The 20,984-nt window shown below is 50.8% G+C and overlaps 1 protein-coding gene across 3 annotated transcripts in view; it reads right to left on the minus strand.

Annotated features, from left to right (window-relative positions):
* Nucleotides 1–19,616, minus strand: part of FMNL1 (formin like 1) — a 63,958-nt gene extending 44,342 nt beyond the window's left edge. For all 3 annotated transcript variants that reach the window (XM_059726897.1, XM_014596283.3, XM_006278588.4), the window contains exon 1: nt 18,920–19,616. In XM_059726897.1, the coding sequence (XP_059582880.1) occupies nt 18,920–19,072 (153 nt within the window). In that variant the 5' untranslated portion in view covers nt 19,073–19,616. The remainder of the gene's footprint in view (nt 1–18,919) is intronic.
* Nucleotides 19,617–20,984: the final 1,368 nt, after the last annotated feature.

The following is a 20,984-nucleotide window of genomic DNA, read 5'->3' on the forward strand; positions in this document are numbered from 1 at the left end:
GAACTGGGGCACTTCTAGCCCACACTGCTATCACATCTGCGCTGGTTCAGTAGTGAATGTTTGGCCTGTTTGCTTTGGCAACCCTCAGTAGTGCTTGGCTATGTCCTTCCTCCCTCATTCAGAGCTGTGGGCAGGTGGGATGGTGCAGAGCAGAGATGAGCAGCGAGACTAAAATTGGGCTAAAAGCCTAGAAATAGCCTCGCGGAGCCTAAAGCACCAGTCAGCAGCTGTCACTGCTTTCCACTAAGGCGTTAGAAATAAGATATGGTCCGACAGGGGGTTACCAGGCAGCACCCAGCCTTGGCAGTATCCTGAAGAACAGGTACCTTCCACATACCACCTACTGGCCGGAGGAAACATTGGTGGGTACATGGGACCACCACTAGCTGAAGGACAAGTGAGCAGAATAGCAAAAGACACTCGGGGCTTACTTCCACTTGGCACTTTGCACTTGGACTTGTTAATTAACAGCACTGAACTATCACCAGAGGACTGTCCTGGGCACACCTTGGCCAGCTGGCAGTCATAGCCCCAACTACATGCAGTGTTTAGCAGCACGTCAATGATTTAATACATGTTAATAATACACAGGAGGAAGGGTGATTTTATGGTTAAAACACAAGGCTAGAAGCCAGGAATCCTGCCACTGAACAACCACTTCCCCTCTTTGGCTTCCCCTTCCCCATCTGCACAGTAGGGAGATATGCACGCATGAGACGGGCTGGAAGAGGGCCAAAGGCTCCCAGTGCCCCTTGTCAGGGCAATCTCAACAGCAAAGTTAAATATGGGTGCTAGTCTTAGTTCCTGACATGTTAATAGTCTTACTCAATGAGTGCTGCCAACATGCAGCTGGGGAGACCCCAACCATTTTGCTGGTTCTCAGCACAGGTTGCCAACCTGTGAGGAGGTCAGCAGACTTCAATGCAATGCCAGGGCCCGATAGAGAGGGGATGTGAAGACCACTTACTGTTCCAAGAGATGCATCTTCCTCATTGGTGGTATCTTTAGGACAGGCTCCCGCCCTAGATCCAGTGCCCAGCTGCTCCTCTGCCCCTCCCTCTGCCAGGGCCAGAATCTATAGTGCTTCCATCCATTTGGTCCTCCTTTTCCCATGCCCTAGAAATCCAGGATCTGCCTTAATAATCCCAAACTCAAGAACTTAGGTGGATTTGTAACTCTGAGTCTTCTTTGCTCAGTTGGTACCCAGGGCCCAGGTGACAGGAGCCCCCTCTATCCCACCCCTGCCAGGATCCAAGCATGGTCCATGTTCCTTCAGGCTGCAAGCTGAGCAGCCAGCTCCTTGCTGGCGGCTGGCCCAGATTCAGCTGCCTGGGATATTGATGGAATTAAGCTGTCCTCAGCAAGTTAGATGCTGCACTGGCATCACTGCAAGGAGACCTGTCCTGAAATTCACCAGCCCAACCTCTGACAAGCAGATCAGAGAAGCACTTACTGTCTAACTGGTATGCCCCTCTGGCCGCTTGTTTATGCCTCCCTAGTCTGGAGTTTTGTCTGGAGCCACCCACCATAAGGAACCTCTGTCACATCCATGCTGTCTTGGATCAGCCAAGGGTCTCAGCCAGGGGTCCCTGCTCCATGCCCTGTCAACCCCAGCATGTCTCTTGTGACCCTTCCCCAGAAGCCAAGGGCAGCACCTGGCTGCAGCAAATGATTCTCTGAGTCTCCCTGTCCAGTAAAGGGACGCAGATTGCCTCCCAGAAAAAGGGAGCCACTGAACACAGAGGCAAAGCTTTCTTGAGCAGAGGGCAATGAACAGGCAATCTGTCACCCCTGATGGCAGCCTCATCCCTTACATTACCAGCAAGCACAAGGAGCCCCTGATCTCAGTTCTGGTCTCTGGGCACCTGCAAGATAGCTAATTCCTGGTAAAGGCCCATGGCAGGATGCCACAGTGTTTGAATCACAGGGGAGTTCCAACCTTCAACCCAAGCTCCACTATTTGCATCAAAATACAGAAAAACCCAATGACAGATTTCCTCTCAGACTAGTCTTTATCAACATGCATGCGACAGCCTGGCCAACCTATGCACAGCTCCTTAATATGAGCAATCCCCTACCACACCAGTCCCACAAAGGGGCTCTTCTGAGCTCTGTTTCCAGCTGCACCTCTCCCACACATATACACTTGACTCTGTGCACACAGCCAGGGCTGAATTAAGGCCCAGGCTGTAGGCAGGCCAGTGACAAGGGCCCCTGTTCCTGGGGTCATGACAGCAGACTAGAATCTCTGCTTTTGCTTCTTACCTATGTTTCCAGCCCTCATGGATGCCAACAAAAGCCTAAAAATGTGCCTAAGTGTAACTACCTGAGTTTGCAGAGAGCCAGAAACCAACAGCTCCGAGAAGAATAAACATCCCATACATCTTAATTCCATATATCTGCAGCATGCTGTCTCCAACAGGGGTCCTATATGGGGAGAGTCAACATAGCTCCAGATCCAGCCCTCAGGAGAAAATCCAGACAGGAATGATGGAACTAGGCCCCTCTCTCCAAGACTGAGGACCATTCAGCACAGTCACCCAAGGTCATGCTGGGCTTGGCTGTGCTGCAGGCAGCTGCCTCCTCAGAGAAGCCTAGCTTATTTTCGGCAGTGACAGAGGGTGCCTCATGCTCCATTTGCCAGCCTTACATGCTAACTCAGTAGAGGGGCACAGCTCCCTCAATCCCATTTGGCATGCAGAGTGTACACAGAAGCCAATTCTCCACTGGGCCAGCAGCAGAGCCTGACTTGTTTGGGGAACACAGCTGGGTTTTGTAGAGGTCTGGGTCCCACCCCATGGCAGCTTAAGAGAGGCACAGGTGCCTGCCGGGTTCCAACACCTGCTGCTACCAACTGAGACCATCTGGCTCTCCACCCTTTTAGGGATGCCAGTTGGTTTCCATCAGTTTTCTGTGCCAGGTTTCTCAGTCTGGTGACTCAGCTTCCCCATCTATATAATGGTGATGGTTTACACACTGCACAGGTTAACATCAGTAATGTCTGTGTGCGCTTTGGGATCTTCAGCTTCTGGCATTAGACAGAAGCTGGGAGTCACTGGTATTTATTATAGCCTGGTACTACAGGCCAGAGGCTGCTTAGAGGTTCTCCACCCTACAGAGCTCAGAAGAGCTCACCTGCTTCTGCGTGGGCTGGAAGCATCACTGCCAACAGCCTCCCTTGGAGTATCCTAGCGTTAATTGTGCCATCTGGGTGCTCCTATTTAACTCATCCTTGCCCTCTAGCCAAGTTTCCCATCAAACCATTAGCACAACAGCCTATGGCAGAAGTCATTAGAAGAGTCACTTACAAAAGAAAGAAACTAATAACTATCATGTCCAACAACTGCAAGCACAGTGCAGAAAAGGGAAAATGGCAAGATACAGATGGAACAGAAGCAGAACTCATGACTTTCTGCATTTGTAACAAGGGTTTCCTATAGTCACCCCTTGCCATCATAGTATACCCTCCCCCCCATACACATGTGCACACACATGCACATACAGAGCCATTCTGTAGCATTTCATGCAGGGAGCTGAATTCTATTTCTCTGCCATATGCGAGGCAGCCATAACCTTGTACAGTACAAAGAAAACCACCAATTCCCTGTAAACAAAGAGAATGTGCTGCGCTTCTCAGGTCATGAAGGGCTCTGCAAGGATGGGTCAGGACTGTTATCCCATTTTGCAGATGAGGCCACTAAAGCCCAGATGAGGGCACCAAGGCCCAGAGAGAGGACATGACTCACTCAAGGTCATGCAAGAACCCAGGAATCTGGAAGCTTGTCCCAGAACTGACTGACCTGCTCACAGGCTTCTAGCTTGTCTTGGGGTTTAATGGTTTGAACATGGTATGAAACCTCCAGAAATGGGAACAAGCTGGAGTGTTTAGTTACACTAGAGGAGGACCCCATGCCCATACCGGTCCTCATCTCTGTCCTGCTACTGAGTTACGCCAGCCCTTTCCTACCAGACCAAGGGTGAAAGCTTTGGCTGCTGTGCAAGTAAAGAAAGAGGCCAGAGGGGCTGAACCAAAAAGGAACTGCAGCTGGTTTGGAGCCAGCAGCCTGAACCAACCAGGTGTGGTGTGTCTACACAGGACACGTATACAAGTGGGATGGGGTTGCCTGTCCCAGGAGCTCAGGCTAGACACCTGGCAGGTAAACCCATCCCACACAAAGATTTAGGGCATGAGAGCAGTCAAGTGAGGGATTGGAGCAAAGGAGAATGATGTCACTGAAACACCATCCATGACACAAACCAGGACCAGCCCACATGTGTGGGCCACTGGCCCAGCAGTGCCCCAAGAACAAAGTGCACAAAAGCACGCATGTGGGCACTCAGTAGGCAAATACCTCAAACTTCTAGCACTTCCACACAGTGGCAGCCATTTTCCAGAGCCAGCTGTGCTATCTCAAAGGTGTTGTACAGTCCAGACCTCCCTGCTGCTGAAAAGCCAGCCACCTCCCTCACACCCAAATGACACAGGCTGTTTCCTGTCACTGCAAAGCACAGCACAACCCTTGCAGCAGCAGAACGCGACATGTTTCCTGGTGGTGGCTGGGCGGTGGCTGCATCTCACAGGAGATCCCCCTCCCGCGCGCTCTGCAACGGCCCGGCTAGGCTTGCTCATTAGGCAAGTGGCAGGAAGTGGCCTCCCCACTCTGGGCCTCTCACTGCTGTCATACGTGGCAACAGTGTTTAAGCGAGCCTCAGGCAGAGAGAGGAGGTGTCAGGGCTCCACCTTGTGAGTTTAGTCTCCTGCCAAAAAAGAACTGTGCTCCTGGCATCTCAGGGCACAGCCAGTCTCGTGGGAAGGTGGCAGGTGGCGAGCCCTCGGCTTGGGCGCTCCTGGCAATGGGGCAAGGGCCTCTGATTGGGGTGAGGGAAATGTGGCAGGGCTGTGCGGGAGGGTCCTAGGCAAGAAGGCAGCTCCTCCAGGGTGGGAAGGGAGCAAGGCACAGAGAAGGGTGTACCCAAGGCTCCCTCTCCTGTTGAAAGGAAAGGCCACCAATGGGGAGCAAGAAAAGAATGACCTTCCCTCTCTGCCTCCATTCTTTAGAGGCTCATGGGCTCCTTTGGTGTCCCACCTGCAGTGTTCTCCACCACTCCAGCCCCTCTGGTCTGTTCTGAACTAGGCTGACCATTCAGGACAAACAGGCCTCATTCCCACCTCCCCAGGATAGCCTTACCCCATTCTATAGGACATGGCACCTACTTTGGCCTCTGTCATACTTTGCCCTTTCTCAGCTTAGTGATAGGCTCACTAGCATCTCAGCCCTTCAGATCCTGCCTCCACCAAGGGGGTGCAGTGGGGTGGCAAGGCCAAATCAGGGCAAACCCAAGCCAGTGCTGTATCCCGCTCCAGTGCTGTATCCTCCTCCTGCATTCACTCCACAAAGCAGCTGGCTCCATGCCTATCTGCCCTGTGCTGCTCATCTCTGCTAGTGCTAAGCCAGACACCAGGCAGCAGCTGCCTGCATTATTGATGACCCCCAGTACAGCTGTACCTCAGAGGGAGGCAGTAACTTATTCAGCCAAAGCAATCATCCGAATTCCAGATCCCCGGCAGCATAGGTAGGAGAGGGCAGGAGGGAGACAACTGGGAGATGGCACAACTCCCCCGGGAGTAGCAAACACTCCCAAATGACACTTTAACAAAGGTATCAGGGAAGCATCTGGCAAGAATCACCCTGCTGGTACCAAGACAGGTGGCAGATGGGAAGGAAAATAATGACTCTTCACCACTTCCCTCCCACCCTCAGGCTGGAATATGGCACTTGCTGCCTCCATTGGCTGCAGGGACAGAGGCTGCATAAGAGACAGAGCTGAAACACTAGCTCAAGTTATTGCACACCCTATAGAGGCAAGCACTAGGTTCTGTCCACTTCCCCTAGGCCAGGTTTGTCCAACATGCGGCCCGCCAAGCCATTTTATCTGGCCTGCAGTGGCGGCAGTGGAGCGCAGAGCCATGGTGGCAGAGTGCGGAGTTGCCACGGCGGCAGGGCTGCCATGGAGCACGGAGCTGCGGAGGCGGTGGCGGGGCCGCCACGGAGGCAGAGCACGGAGCTGCGGTGGCAGAGCGCAGAGCTGCGGTGGTGACGGTGGAGCTGTGGTGGTGGCAGCAGGGCTGCTGTGGTGGAGCTGTGGCAGCGGTGGTGAAGCGTAGAGCCGCCGCGGCGGGGCAGCAGCAAGGCGGGCAGGGCCGGTTTGCGGGCCCCAGCTGGCAGCAAGGGGAGGGGAGCTGCTTACCCCCGCAGGGGCTGGCTCATCAGTGAGCCGGGTCCTGCTGCAGCTGCCCCGAGGGCCGCGCGGAGCAGGGCTGCCCCACCCATACTTGACTGGATGAGCTGGGGACAGGCTCTGCCCCTTGCCCCTGGCACACGGCTGGTGGAGCTGCAGCATGGCCTGCGCAGCACAAGGTAAGTTCCTGCGTGGAGCTGGGGGCGCCTCAGGGTCAGCTGGGGCGGACGGAGGCAGGGGGTAAATTCCCGTGTGGAGCCAACCCATTTCACTGTCAATTCCTGCAACTTCATTGGTGTCAAAGGTCATGTGACATCACTTCCTGATGTGATGTCACTTCCTGTGAGGTCTTTGAATATGGCTCACCGGCCCACTGGGTGATAAAGTTTGTGATCTGGCCCCACATTCAAAAAGGTTGGACACCCCTGCCCTAGGCAGGCCAGGGGCCCCTGAAAGCCAGATACCTAGAAGCCATAGGGTAACCAGGCACTAGGCTAACTTCTTCACACAGCTTTGGCAGTGCCTCTCAAGTCTGCCTGCAACCACCACTCACCTCCCCAGTCCTGGGCTTCTCAAAGCAGAGATACATTCACACTCTTCCACATGCAACAGGATGGCACTGCTACCACATGGACACAATTTCACTGGGCATCAGTTTCAGATGAAGCCAACTCATTTCATGGACAGCCAGATTGAACTGGGGCCCCCAAAGTGCAATCTTGTACATCTATGTGCCTGCATGCACCAACAGCCCCCTCGCTGGCCACACATCTAAGTGCCATGGTAATCCGGAGAGGTATTGTGGTACAGAAAGCCAGGGCAGAAGCAGGGACAAGAAAAAGTTCTGTCCTTAAATGTCCGAAGCCTGTGAGCTGGCTTTGCATGGCCACCAAGAGTGATTCTGAGTCTGGTTGCTAGTGGGGGAAAAAAGCAGAGCTGAATCTGTGGCACTGGTGTGGACTGGGCTGACACTGGTATGGATTGGGATGAGCACCAAGCATGTCCTGCATGGTTGTTGCCATCATTCCCTTCTTCCTCTGCACTGATGGAGCAGAAGCCAGGGATTGGTCCTGGCTGACAAACCAAAAGCTTTGGTATATTGATCAACAGCCACTGAAATCTAACTCAGTGCACACTGGGGACTCTGCAGCCCAGCATGTCAAGCTGTTTAGTCAAGGTGAGCTGTTCATCTGCTAGGCTAATCACTGATGGCTTCTGCTGTCTGTGCCACGATAACCCTTTCTGTTCCAATGCTCCAATGTGTTGCACTCTTGATTTATCTCAGGGGCTTGTAAGTTATTAAGAGCTCTGTGAGGGTTAGGGAAAGAGACAAGCTGAAAACCTGACATTTATATGGTGCTTTTCATTCCAAGCTGATCTCTTCACCTACCACTGAAATATTGCCATTTCTGTAGACAGAAAATGGTAGCTGTTTAGCAATGCAACCTGGCCCTGCCCTCCAGCACAAGACAGAATGGCTGCCCACATATTTCCTGTGGGTGTTGGGAGGAAACGCTGTTGGTATAGCACCAAACGGCACCCATGGCACAAGAAGAGAATGTTTCTTCCTAAAGTGTTACACTGACAGTGGCACCACTGAGAGTGACAAGGTGAAGAAAGGAACATGGTATGCAGAGCTATAAAGTGCATTAAGTTGCCATAAACAGGCAGGACTGCCCAGGATCCAGTACGGAAACCATTGGCCTCTTTGCCAAGGCCCCCTAAGTCCCCACATTACAATTCTGCATAAACAGGGGAGGGTCATTTCTGCTGAGTTAGAGTGACAAGTACAGTTTGGAAACCCCTAGGATGTGTGTGAGTACAGCATCACTCTAGGAGGCAAAGCAGCTGGAAGAGACATCCTGCAAGGGAAACCACACTTAGGCACAGACCAAGAGTTGTCCTTGGTGGTTGTACATGTCACCCAGAAAGCCAGACTGTGGAAGAGAGCTGCAGGACTCCATAGGACCCCCTTTCCTCAGGGATGGAAGTCTTTCTGCTCCCAGGCCCAGTCCCAGAGTGGGCCTTGTGGAGACCCCACTGTGCAGTGCCTCTAAAACCAGATAAAGAAAACACTAGATCCGTGATTCTCAACTAGAATGCACCCTGGGGTGCCTTGAGATCCTTTCAAGAGTGCCACACACTGTTAGCACTATTAGGTGCACAAACATGATTTACCAAATAAACCCAGAGATTTCAAATATGAAACAATCATGTTAAAAACATTCTGACCTGCTGTGGTCTTTCTGAGCTCACTGCAACAGAAAAAATGCTCTATTTCTGCACTCAAAAAATGAGAGAACACTCACAGCTGGCATTTTCCAAGGGGTGCCTTGAGTCTAAAAAGGTTGAGAAAAGCTGCTTAAACAAAAGAAACAATATTGGTTCAAGAACAAATGGGGATGAACTGCTTTTGAATAAATATTTATGGTTGAGGCTTAGAAGAAGGCTTCTAACCAGCAAAGGAGCAATGCTCCAGAACAGCCTCCCTGTAGGAAGAGAGAAAGGAAACTAAGCAGCAAGATGGAGCTTTATGAGCTTATGAAAGGGACTGGATGAAGTGGCAGCTGCAAGGGGACAGGCCTCACAGACCCAAGAGGTCTTTTCTAGTCTCTGGAAGGGGACAGGCATCTAATTGTGCTTTGGGGAGCGAGGGTGAACCAACATGCCATCTCTGTCTCTCACTATTATGTATGCCGCCTCTCCCCCAAGATGTGGGACAGACCCACATGTAGCCAGGCTGTGAATTTCAGCCTGGACATTGCCCTTAGAGGTAACCAGTTGTGTAGCATGGCCTAGTGGGCAGAACACTGGGAAAGGGAACTTGGGTTTTACTCCCAGCTCTGCCACAGACCTTCTGGGTGACCTTGGACATGCCATATGCCTTGCTCTCACTTCCCAACCTTTCCATGAGCCCTTTGGGTCCGGGCCTTTCACACTCTATCTGCACAATGCCTGGCACAACAGGGTCCTGGTCTCTACTGGCAGCTCCAAAGCTGTTGTACCAGAGATAATTATGCTGTGGCTACTGCAGAACTGTCCCTGCTCATCCCATACTGCAAAACCAGACCTGCCCTGCCCAGAGCATGTGAGAAGCTGAACTGGAGCCTAGCACCTGCTCTAAGCTTACTCTGCTGGGGACATTCTTTCCCAGCAGAGCAAGCATCGGCACCCATGCAGCAACATAGGTGGCACAACCACCTCTGCTGGGTTAGAGAGATTTCGGCATCCTGCGGCATTGAGCCTTAAAATAGAGAAGTGGTTTACTGCTGAGGCCCACAGTCTTTAGCTGAGCAGGCTTCTTGCCCCATTCCCACCAAGCTCCTCCCAGGAGCACAGCAGGCACTTTGTACCTGCAGCGGCAAAGGCTTAATCCCAGTTTGGCTACCCACCCAACCATGGGGCCCTGTCTACCTCCAACACAGGAACTGTGGCAGTGACTAAGCTAGGCTTCCAATGGAGAGGGGGTTCTCCCAGCTTGGTGCTGCCTGCAATGACTGATTTAAGATTAGCCAGTTTCAAGACAGTCGTTGGCAGCATTCAGACTCAAGGTCTTTGAGGCCTGCACAGGCTTCTGTCTGGGGTTCCAAAGCTACAGACCCTGTAGCTAATGACCTCCAAGGCAAGCTCCACGAGCAGGGAACTAAGCTCACCTTGTCTCATGGAGCGAGCAGATTCTTAAGCTTGCAGTATTCCCCCTAGCCCCAACCTGCTGCATGGGTTCTCTCATTTCTCTGTGCTGGCAACAGACTGAGAACAGAAAAATAAGGCTGGAGCCAGAGATGACGCATCCCCGTCACTCATGCTCCGTTTGCTGAAAGGCAAGGAGTTGCTAAGGCACTTGAGGCTGCTTAGCATATTGCTGTGACCAGGGCCTCACCACCACCTGCCGCTCCCAGCTCTATTTTAAGAACAAGCAGTAGTTTCTCTCTCTGGAGTAAACTTGATTGATCAGACACGCTTTAGTCCCAGCCTCTCAAACACCCTCCCACATGCTTCCCACCTGCCCAGGAGTCCCAGGTTCTCCCTCCTTATACACTGACATCATGAACCATGCAGAGACAGCTCTGGGCTGGGGGCGCCTAGCTGGGAACTACCAGAAAGGGTGTAGAACTGTTTCAGGATGATCCCTCACTTGCAGCCTTGAAAGTGGGGAGCCTGGTTTAAATCTACTTCAATGCCATAGTAGGTAGGTTCAACCTGTTTAGTAGTATGTGGGCCTGACAGAAGGAAGAGTCAGCAGAGATTGGGCTCCAAGGCGGGTCAAATGACACAGCTGCAGAATTGCCCCATGAAGAATCCCAGGAATGAGACACAGCAAACTGGAGAATAGAGTCATTGCTTGAAGGACCAGAAGGGATTGTTAAAATCATCTCCTCAGACTTCCCACGTCACACAGGCTAGGGGAAACTCACCAAGGGGGTCTCAGTCCATAAACCTGGCTGAGCTACGCTGCCATTTTGAGTGAAGCGGGTTTTAGGAGAATCTACCCCATGCCTTGGAGAAGCTATTCCTGAGGTTAAATTAACCTCAGTCTTAAATTGCACCTTATTTCTGGCTTGAATTTGTCCAGTGTCAGTTTCCAGGTACTCTAACTTGGATCCAATACTTTGTCTGCTGGATTAAAAGATCTACAGTGGTCAGAAATCCCTCCCCCCCACACACCCTCCAGGTACTTCGCGATCCCAATCAAATCACCTTTAACCTCTTTCTGGTCAAACTATATCTGTTGAGCTTCTCCAATTTCTCACTAAGGCAAGTTTTCCAGTTCTCAAACGGTTGTGTAGCTCTTTTCTGAAACTCCTCCAGCATACCTGCAGCAGGTTTGAAGTGTAGTCACCAAACTATTCCAACAATGGTCTCACTGAAGCCACACAGAGAGGGAACACCCTGACCAGCTCCTACCTGACTTTCTTCTCCTATTAATACCTAATGTAATCTACACCAGGGAGCAGGCCCCATGTGAAGCAGATACAGCTGATGGTGGCAACAGCATCATTTTACAGTACACTGATACTAGTTTTATGAAAGAATGAGGACTTTCCAAAAAATTGATTTGTGCCAGCACAGCTCAGTGAACTCCAGGAGTAATTTTCAGCTGTCTGATAGATTGTGCCTATCCCAACAGAGGTATAAACCAGAGCTTAGCTAGAATTTTGCACTGGGAACTTACATCCAGTTGGTTTCTACTATGATCCCAGTGTGTCTTTCAGAGTCACAGCTTCCCACGATACAGCCCCAGCTATTAAGATGCCTTATGTACTCCATTTGGCTACACTGGAGTGTACACTGTTCAGTTTGCCCAGGGTACCAAACAGTCTGCATCAATCTCTATCAGTGACATGTCCTTGTTAATTAAGAATATAAAGAATTGCTCTGGGTCAGTGACAGTTCACTGCAGAGCCCCACTAGAAACACTCCCATGAAATGCTTCCTCATGAACAATCATTTTTTAGATTTATCAGTTATTCTGATGTTCAACTATTCACTATGTGCTACAGTGGCTCCGTATATCACTTTTTTTTAGTCTAGAACAGTGATTCTCAACCAGGGCAGGGTCCTATGGCATTCTAGGGTTCCTTGTGACCCTTTCAAGGGTGCTGAGTTAGCACTGTGAGGTGTGCAAACACAATTCACAAAATAAACCCAGAATTTTCAGATGGGATAAAAACATTCTGATCTGTTGTGAACTTTTTGAGTTCTTTGCAACAGAAGAACTAGTCTTTTGTTCTTGTCATAAAAAAAAAGAGTGAAACTAAGAGCTGGCATTTTCTGAGAGGTGCCTTGAGTCTATCAAGGGATAACTAAAGTCTAAACAAGGTTGAGAACCACTGGTTTAGAGCCAACATCTTTGCAAACCGTTCAGCCCCCAGTTCAGGTCAGAACAAATGCTGGATTTTCAAGAGAGCTCAGTAGATTGGGCTCTAGGTTCTTTGGATTCCATTCTGTGTACCTGGCCCTGAGCTGTCTGAAGAACTCGACCCCTACTGGACCACAGTCTGGTGTAGTAGGAGTGTGAGGCCAGGCTAGATGGCCCAACAATATGATCCAGTGGGTGTAAGGATCATCAGGGACAATTTTGTTAGCCAGCAGCACGAAGGCAGACCTGATACACCAAGAATGGTTCTGTTACAACGCAGCAGGAGGCAGTGAGACCTGACAAGATGCATGTGGTATGACCCTCCCTACAGCAGACTGACTGTTCATTAAGACTGCATAAGAGTAGTGCAGATTACCCTGCAAACTCACCAAGCTGATCTTTGCTTTCCCTGCTAATGTGCCTGGAACATCTTTTGGGTTTGGATAAGTCTCTGAGATTCACCTTGTCTCACAATCCCACCCAAGTTATATATCACAGGAAGAGAGGAAAATCCACATATCAAAGATCCATCACTGTAAATGGCCGGTCCCCAGCATACACTAGTATTATCCCCAGGCTGGATAACAACAACCCAGCCTCACCTAGCTCCCCTCCTCTGAAACTCATTTCCCATGCTATGCACAGAGAGCCAGAACCAAATTCTTAATGAAGCTATTGCAAGTGCTGGGTCAGGTAGTTTCTTCAGCTCAGCTGAAAACTCATTCAGCTATTTTTGGACAGCTTTGCCTGCAGCCCCAGCTGGTGTTTGCCTACCTTCAGCTTTGCCCTCAATCCACAATTCCATTTATCTCTTCCTGCACCTTTCACTGTATTAGTACGTCAGAGATCAGGGTCTGAGGGGCAGGGGGCAGTGAGGAATAGGAGGAGGAAGATTTGTACTTACTAGGGAATTGTAGCAAATTCCTATTGGCATAGCTCAACCATACTAGGGAAGCCCCCAGCAGTCAGGACTGGAGATAGCACCTTCCCTCACATTCTGTCTGAATCAAAAAAATCCAGCAGCCAAGCTCAGGGTTAGGTTTTGTCTGCACAGGAAAATGGATCAGTAGAGCTGCACCAGAATAACCAGGCTGCTGTTGCTATGCCAGAACCATGAGCTGATCTAGAATTTTGAAAATGGGATGCAGATGGTGAGGTGCATCATGACAAATGAAACAAAAAACATTTTTCTCTAGTTAAAAATAACCTAGAAGCTTTACTAATATGCTAAGGGACTAGGGTTGTATTGAAGTAAAAACAAGTATAGCTTCATTGGAATGAATTAAAAACAGTCTGCAAGATTGTGAAATAGGAGGCTCATTGCCAGGAGCAGTTAACAGACAGCAGAACTGCAAATAAAGGATAGCCTAATAGTTGGAACATCAAGACAATTAAAAAAATGAGAGGGTCATTAGCACCTGTGGAAATGAAGAATTTAGAAGGGATCGGTAGATTATACTGAGCCATGAAGTCAATTGACTCCCTCAGCGCTGCCTGACTAGAAATGCTGCAGCCACTGCCAGGGAGCTGGTTTTAAACTTCGGGTGGAGCAGAAATCAAAGGGAGGTGCAAGAGCAACAGTGTACCCTGCTGGATCTTCTCCTGGCCTGAACAGCCCGTGTGGACATGCTATGATGGAATAATAAAGCCAATTTTTATTCCAGAACAATTGGTTCACTACTAATGCAGAGTAATATTTCTGAGCTGGTGTATCTACATATTGGAGTTTTGCCACAATAAGTACATTGTTATGGAATAGCAATAGCAAGAGAGTTATTCTGCCTTGGGATTCTCCCTGTGTGGGCAAGACCATTAGTTATTAAACCATGAGAAACTGAAAACACTGCCTAGAGTTAAGAGTCAATCGCAATCCTAACCCACAGAGAGCCTGCTCCTCCAGGCCTTAGCTTCCCATACTGTTCTGCCAATGCCTCTCAGTCTTGACCTGCAGCAGCAACACCTGCTAGTCCAGTCCCCAGTCCCTCTTGGTTGGGCTGTGCATTACACCTGTCAGCACCCCCAGGACCCCTGTTAGTATGAGTCTGGGCCTCTTCTGACTGACCTGTGTTACTGTAAACTCATCCCCTTATATAGTCTCATAATTTGATTCTTTTCCTCCAAATCAAGGCTCCCTTGCCAACCTGGTGGACCATTATCTTTTTGCCTGCCACAGGCAGGTGTTACAGCTCCCACTGACAATGCCCAGGCTGCTGGGAAAGACAAGCCTGGAGGTGCAGCCTGCAGAAGAGCCTGAAGCCCACAGAGGACGAGCAAGGAGTAGCCCAGCACCTACAGAGATGGTGGAGCCTGGTTCATGTCCTGAGCAACATCTGATGCCATAGGAAGAATTCAAATCATAAACACTACTGACCTCCTACTGGTTGCAAGCAAAGTCTCAGGAGGTGAAAGACTAATTTATTAGGTTTGACTGGTTACATGCCTTGCACATGCGGTGCATGGGAACTCATATAGAGCTGCTAGGCTATTGCAGGTGAAGCTTTCTAAAGAAGGCAGCCCAGCAAAGCCCCAACATTTTTGTTGCCAGAAGTGGCCATGTGGGCAACAGGCAGCCACAGATACCAGAAGCAGATACTGCCATAAGATCACATGATCGTATGCAAATAAATTGCACGCACAGTACAACACAGACAGACCAATCCCTCTCATAAACTGCGATCTAACCAATATGCTTGACCTTCTAGTGGTGAGGGCTATATTTTACTCACAAACCTGATGTTACAGGAAATTCTTTAGAAGGACTTAAGAATGTCCAAATGCATATTCAGGAGGACCATGAGCTAAAGATAGGCCAGTCTTTGAATGCTGAAGCACACAGTCAATGAACAGGAGGTGAATTCTGATGCAATAAGTTACTGAACATGGGGGAGTCCGACAAAAGGAAGGGAAGGAGGAAGAGAGATTGGGACATGAAAGTTTCACAACACATGGAGTTCTCCTACTACTGAAAAAAAACACTTGCTGCTGTAAACTTTCTCTCAGAGGCTGCTCTCAAGATCCGGGTGGGTTTGAACAGGAACAAGACAATATTTTTATACTAATGCCACTTTGTCCTTCTCAATCATGTTTTAGCCTCAGGTCTCAACACACCTGACAAGCATTCAGTAAGCCTCACAATCCCCATCTTACAGATGTGGAGATGGGCACACATCAGATAGACACCTGTTGCCAGCTGACCTTCTTCACCATTCAATATATCGCACACTGAGAGCACATTTAAAATCATACTCTCATACAGTTCCTTCCATGTCCAAAATCATATGCATCCTATAACCACAGCACCACAGATACACAGACACAGGGCAAGTTTTGACCAAATAAACTGGGCAAAACTTCAAGGCCCCCACATATAACCTTCATTTAACAGGTCCCCTGGGAAAGATTCACACACAGTAGACTGCCACAGAAAACATCTCTTTTCATGCCAAGGGATGGAGGGGTCACAAATTGCAGCTTCTGGCTGTAGGCAAGTAAGACATTTCAGAACTGATGCTTATCACTCCCACCTGCAATTGGTGCAAGACAGCAAGGCTTGGAAATACATTTTCCAGCCTTGGTCAGAGCCTTCCCAGGGAGCAGCAAGACCTGATCCTTTTGGGTTTAAGGGCCGCCCAGCAGGTGCTAAAGAGCAGCAGTGCTAAGTGACCAGAGTTTTGCCAGGTTCACGCTGCTCAAAGCAACAAATCACTGCAGGGACACTGGAGGACTCTGCAGACTCAGGACAGCAGCCTGCATCTGTTCTCCTTGTTACATTTGGGAACTTTACATCATGACTGTAACAGCTGGAAGGTTTATAGTTCTACAAGGAAACCTACAGAAATGGAGTGCTGAGTGCCCTTCCCTTGCTAGTGAGAGCACAGATTTTTCCAGCCTTTGGAGAGAGAGGGTGGGAGGTGTTTTCTGGGTCCTTGGCTTGGTTCCCTCTATGTTGTGGGGAGGGGAGAAGGGAGCTGAAGCAGCAGACTAGATGTGCCCACGTTCTCCTATTCCCTTTGAATTTCAGAACTAGACCTCCCCCTCCTCCCAGCCTTTGGGAGAGCATGCAAGGTGAGTGATTATGACTTTATGAAAAATCGGATCAAAACAGGCCCTTCATCCCTTCTCAATAGGGCCTTCCTATGCTCCAGCTCAACCAGAAGTTCTGGGCCCCAATGTAGACATTCCTGGACCAAGTTCTCTCACCCAAGCTGTGCAGAAAGTCAGACTGGATGACCCTATAGCCACAAACCACTTTTTTTTTTTTTAATGGAAATGCATAGTGACCAAATAAAGTGGTATACCTCAGGGCCTGGATAAAGGACTGGCAACAAAAGGCCCTGGGGAACAGCTGCTTCTCAAAGGGAGGGAGGGGACCAAGAGTATATCACCATTAGCAGCACTTTGCCAATCTTCTCAAGCACTTTCAGTCAGAGTCTCTCAAAGAAGTTTGCAATCACTGAACAAAGGCACCCACGCCCCCTTCAAGATGGTAACATGGGGATAACCTAGTAGTGAAACTGAAGCACAGAGGAACAGACTTGCCTGAGGCCACACAGCAACTATACAGCATAGGTATGAACTGACCCCAGCTAGCCTCATTCCCAGCCGGGTGACTGAGACACATGATTATCACAGGACTGGAAGGGGCCCCCTTGGCCATCAAGCCCAGTCCTCTGCATTCCCAGACAACCCCAGGATTCCCCAGCCATCCATTAAAAAACAAAAGGGAACGAGACTGTGAGAAACTCCAAGTGGATTTGAACATGCTGAAGGACTGGGCAGAACATCAGGAACTGAAAAGATCAGTCTGAAAATATTAAAGGACCTGGCCCTGCAGTCTCTGTAATAAATGCTGCTCATGGACTCCATATCATAAGACTACAGACAGTAATAGGACTAAGCCTTGCTAGAAGTGTAACAGATGCAGCCAAGACAAACAGTTGCACTTTCAAAATCATCTAATGACATTTGGATGCCAAGGTCTTTTCCAAAAGGCACTTAGGAGCTGGAGTCTAATTGAAAATCACTTATGCACTTAATGCACTTTGAAAGGATTACCCCGACCCAGAGTAAAAGTTAGTGAAGTAGAACATGGTAACATGAGGTGGCAAAGAGCAGGACTGATCAGGGAAGATCCCCAAAGAGATGATTTAGGATTCCCCATAAGTAATACAGCACCAGAGCCAGGCACAGCAGCAGCAAGTAAAGCAAACACAGGGGATTCCTGAGTGGGATAAGAGGTAAAAAAAATACCATTTGCACTACATTATCATTACCGTCTCATAAACAATGAGCTTATCCCAGCAGGCAGCTCTGGGCCATGGTCTGATTAGTTCACCCCATGATACAGCCAGTACTGAAAAAGGAAGGTAGCAGAGATGGGGAATTTTTATAAAACAAGAAATGTCAAACCTATTGTTACTCAGCCTGGAAGGAAGCAGCATTACAGGGGAACTGATGAGGTCCTGGAGATTTCAAAGTGTATTAGTGATTGTGAAAACTTAGTGTTTCTCCTTGTTTTGGCCTGTCTGTGGAGAGAGGGGAAAAGGCACTGCCTAATAAAAGCATATACAAAACTTTTGGAATCCCTGCTAAAGGAGGCAAAGATAGGCCATAGCAAAGACGAGGCGAGCTCTGAATGAGACACAATGAGCTCTCCCACTTCCGTGCCCCAACTGCTTCCTGCCATGGTCAAGAAGGCCTGGTTTAACCCACTCCTAGAGGCAGCACCGTACCACTGGCTGCACGCTTTACAACTGACAAAATGCAGGCACACTTCCCCCACCACCACCCCAAACCTTTGCAGTGAAGCCTCAGGAGCTGGTGACTGCAAGAAGCAGGAGAGTGGACTAGACAGACCAAGACCAACCATGCGATCTGGGCAAATGACGGGTTACAAAATATCTCAATTCTAGGATGTGCCAGGAATGGATCAGGCACCAGACCTCTGGGTTAGAATTTAACCCCTGAGTACCTGCCCCTCCCCAAGCGATGGAGGCATCCAACCAAATTACACAAGGGAGGAGAAAGCCTCAGGTCACATCAAGACTTACAAGCCCTGCCATAGGGATTCCCCACCCTGTGCCTGTCTGTTTTAAGTCACCCCTTAAAAAAGGCTCTTCTTTTGGAAGCAGAGGGAAAGCTCTGTTTCATTTTGCAAGGCACAGGCCCCTGTAGGCAGGCAGCTAAGGTAACAGAGGCATAAAAGAAAGTTATGACGCCTGCAGAGCTCCCGAGGCTGGCTTGTGGGTGGCTGTACGTGTGATGGTGGTGGAACAGCCCTCCCAAATTTGCCCTTATCTCTGGCTCTCTCACACTCCCACCTCCAGAACAACTTTGGAGGATGAAACATTTCTTCTTTGAGAGGAGGAGGCCCAGAAATGTCACCCACCAGCCCCATAGAGGGGAAAGGAAGTCATGAGTGCTTTTCTTTCAAAACACAAGGCCGTTTTCCCTCACGGCTAGAGGAGGGCCTGCGCCTGCCAGTCCTGCCTGCGCCTCCAGAACGGGGCAGCGGACAGCCCAAAATTCCCCTTGCAGAATCTCCCCTCTCACTAGCTGCAGCGGGGGCAACAGCAAAGTTTCCTGGCAGGCCTGGAGGGGCTTTGCAGGCCTGGAGGGGGGGGGGGGGGGGGGGGGAGGCTTGCAGATGCAGACTCACAGTGGCTTTCTGCCCCTGGCTGCCGTTGCAGTTTAATTATAGATGCTGTCATTCCCCACAGCCTGCCGTGCTGCTCACCTCCAGCTTCCTGAGGTGCGGGGGACGGCGTGACTAAAAAGCAGTGGCCGGGCCGAGCCAGGCCTGGGGGCGCAGCGACTTACCAGCACGCGGCTGAATCTCTCCTCCAGCTCCCCCTCGCTGGGCATTGGCTGCTTTGGGGGCGCAGGCTGCTTGGCCGGCAGCCCCGAACCCGGCGCTTGAGCCTTCGCCTCCTTGCCCGGAGACTGCTCCATGCTGCCCGCCGCATTGCCCATCCTGCCCAGCCCCGGGATCTTCTTCCAGGCTCCAAAATCCAGGTTGGGAGGAGGGGAGGGGGCCCAAAAAGAGGAAAACTTTCCTCCCCAACTCCGAGGCAGGTGGGGAGGCTCGGAGGGCAGTCGCAAGCCGGCCCGGCGCTAGCCCCCCACCAACTGTCCGCACCCGCAGAGGGCAGCGCGGGCTGCCATGCGCCTCTCGCCTGCTCCGGGGTCCGGGTCCAGGTCCAGGGGCGGGCGGGCGGGAGGGAGGCGGCTGCGGTGCGCGCGAGCGGCAGGAAGCGAAGATGCAGGGTGGTTTCTTCCTCCGCCCCCCGCGGAGCTTCACAGCGAGGTGCAACTCGGAGCCGGGCTCGCAGCCAGCCCCGGCTCCGCTGAGCTGTCCAGCAAGGCAGGGCTGAGCCGCCCCGGGCGAGGCGAGGCGAGGCGAGGCGCGGCGCGGCAGGGCAGGGCAGGGCAGCAGCAGCTGGGGGGGGCAGGGGCTCGCCCGGTGCCCCCGCGCAGTAGCCCCGGGCCGGGCCGAGGGAGCAGCGCCGGGCACCTGCGAGAAACGAGATCTCCGAGGCGGCGGCGGAGTTCAAGGGCGCGGGCGGGCTGCCGGGTCCCAGCGCCGCCCGCCTCCAGGTCGCCGCGGCTCCAATGCCATGCGGGGGGGTGCCCGCGTGCGGCTGCTGGAGGGGCCCAGGCGAGGGGGGACCCCCCCGTGCTGCCAGCCTGCCCGCCTGGAGCCCCCGAGCCGAGGGAGAGGGACCGCGACCAAAGCAGCCAGAGCTCCCCTGGCATCACCCGTGGCCCCCTCGCCTGGGAGATGCCCGCCTGCTGTGGCATCAGGTCCAAGGATGCGGATGGCTCGCAGGGCCCTGCTTCTCCAAGCACCCTAAGGCCAGGCTGCATTGAGAGCGCTGCCTTTGTTTTTTTTGCAAAAATATATATTTACACACACATGTAACTATCTCCAACAACCTGTCTTGTGACGAGGTGCTGGCAGCAGCAGCCTTTGTTTTTTGCAAAAATATGTATTCACACACACCTAACTGTATCTCTAACAACCTGTCTTGTGACTGCTCTGGTTCCCTTGACAGTCCAAAAACACACCGTTACAGTTACATCACTTGTCCTGTTACAAAGACCACACACCCATCATCATCCCCTTGAAACCATCACAGTTACCCAAAGGACTACCTCATTCCCCTCTTTCCCCTCCCAAATCCCCCTCCTGCTTGTTCATATTCTGGTCATCCTCGTTACTCTTTTCAGAGAGCTCGCCTCTGAAAGGTCTATCTATGCTGTCCCTTTTTTTCCATGGGATGTCCACCACCTCTTTCCCGTCCAGTTCTACTGTCTTCCTGTAACACCAGTACATCTCACTCAGGCTGTAATACAGTCCTTGACTGGGAGGTTTGTGTGCCTGTTTGTGAGCAAGTTCCTGGTCTTCCACAGGACATTTTTTTTGCAAAAATTCTAATTTCTATATACATAAACAACTATATAGAGAGAGAGAGATAGAGAGAGAGAGAGAGAGAGATGGATATATATAGATATATATAAATATAACTGTACCTGTAGCAATCTGTCATGTGACCACTGTAGTTCACTTGACAGACCAAAAACACACTTTAACAGTTAAACTATTTTAGTCCCAGTACAAAGTTCGTGCCCACACACCTATCACCATTCCCCTGAAAACATGAGAGTTTCATAAAAGTCTCCCTCAGTTCCCTCCCCTGCACCCCCACCCCCCAACCACCCTCCTGTTTGTCCAGTCCACAGGACGTTTTTGAAACAGGGGATGAACTGGTTGAAATGGGCTGTCAGGCCCCTTGCTGTTTAGTCAAGTGCCCATGCAGAACCGCCTCTCTGGTCAGGGTTATGAACCAGGAGTACCCAAACTTTCTTCAGCACCTCTCTGGTG

Source organism: Alligator mississippiensis, chromosome 4, assembly GCF_030867095.1.
Source record: "Alligator mississippiensis isolate rAllMis1 chromosome 4, rAllMis1, whole genome shotgun sequence".
Lineage (NCBI taxonomy): Eukaryota > Metazoa > Chordata > Crocodylia > Alligatoridae > Alligator > Alligator mississippiensis.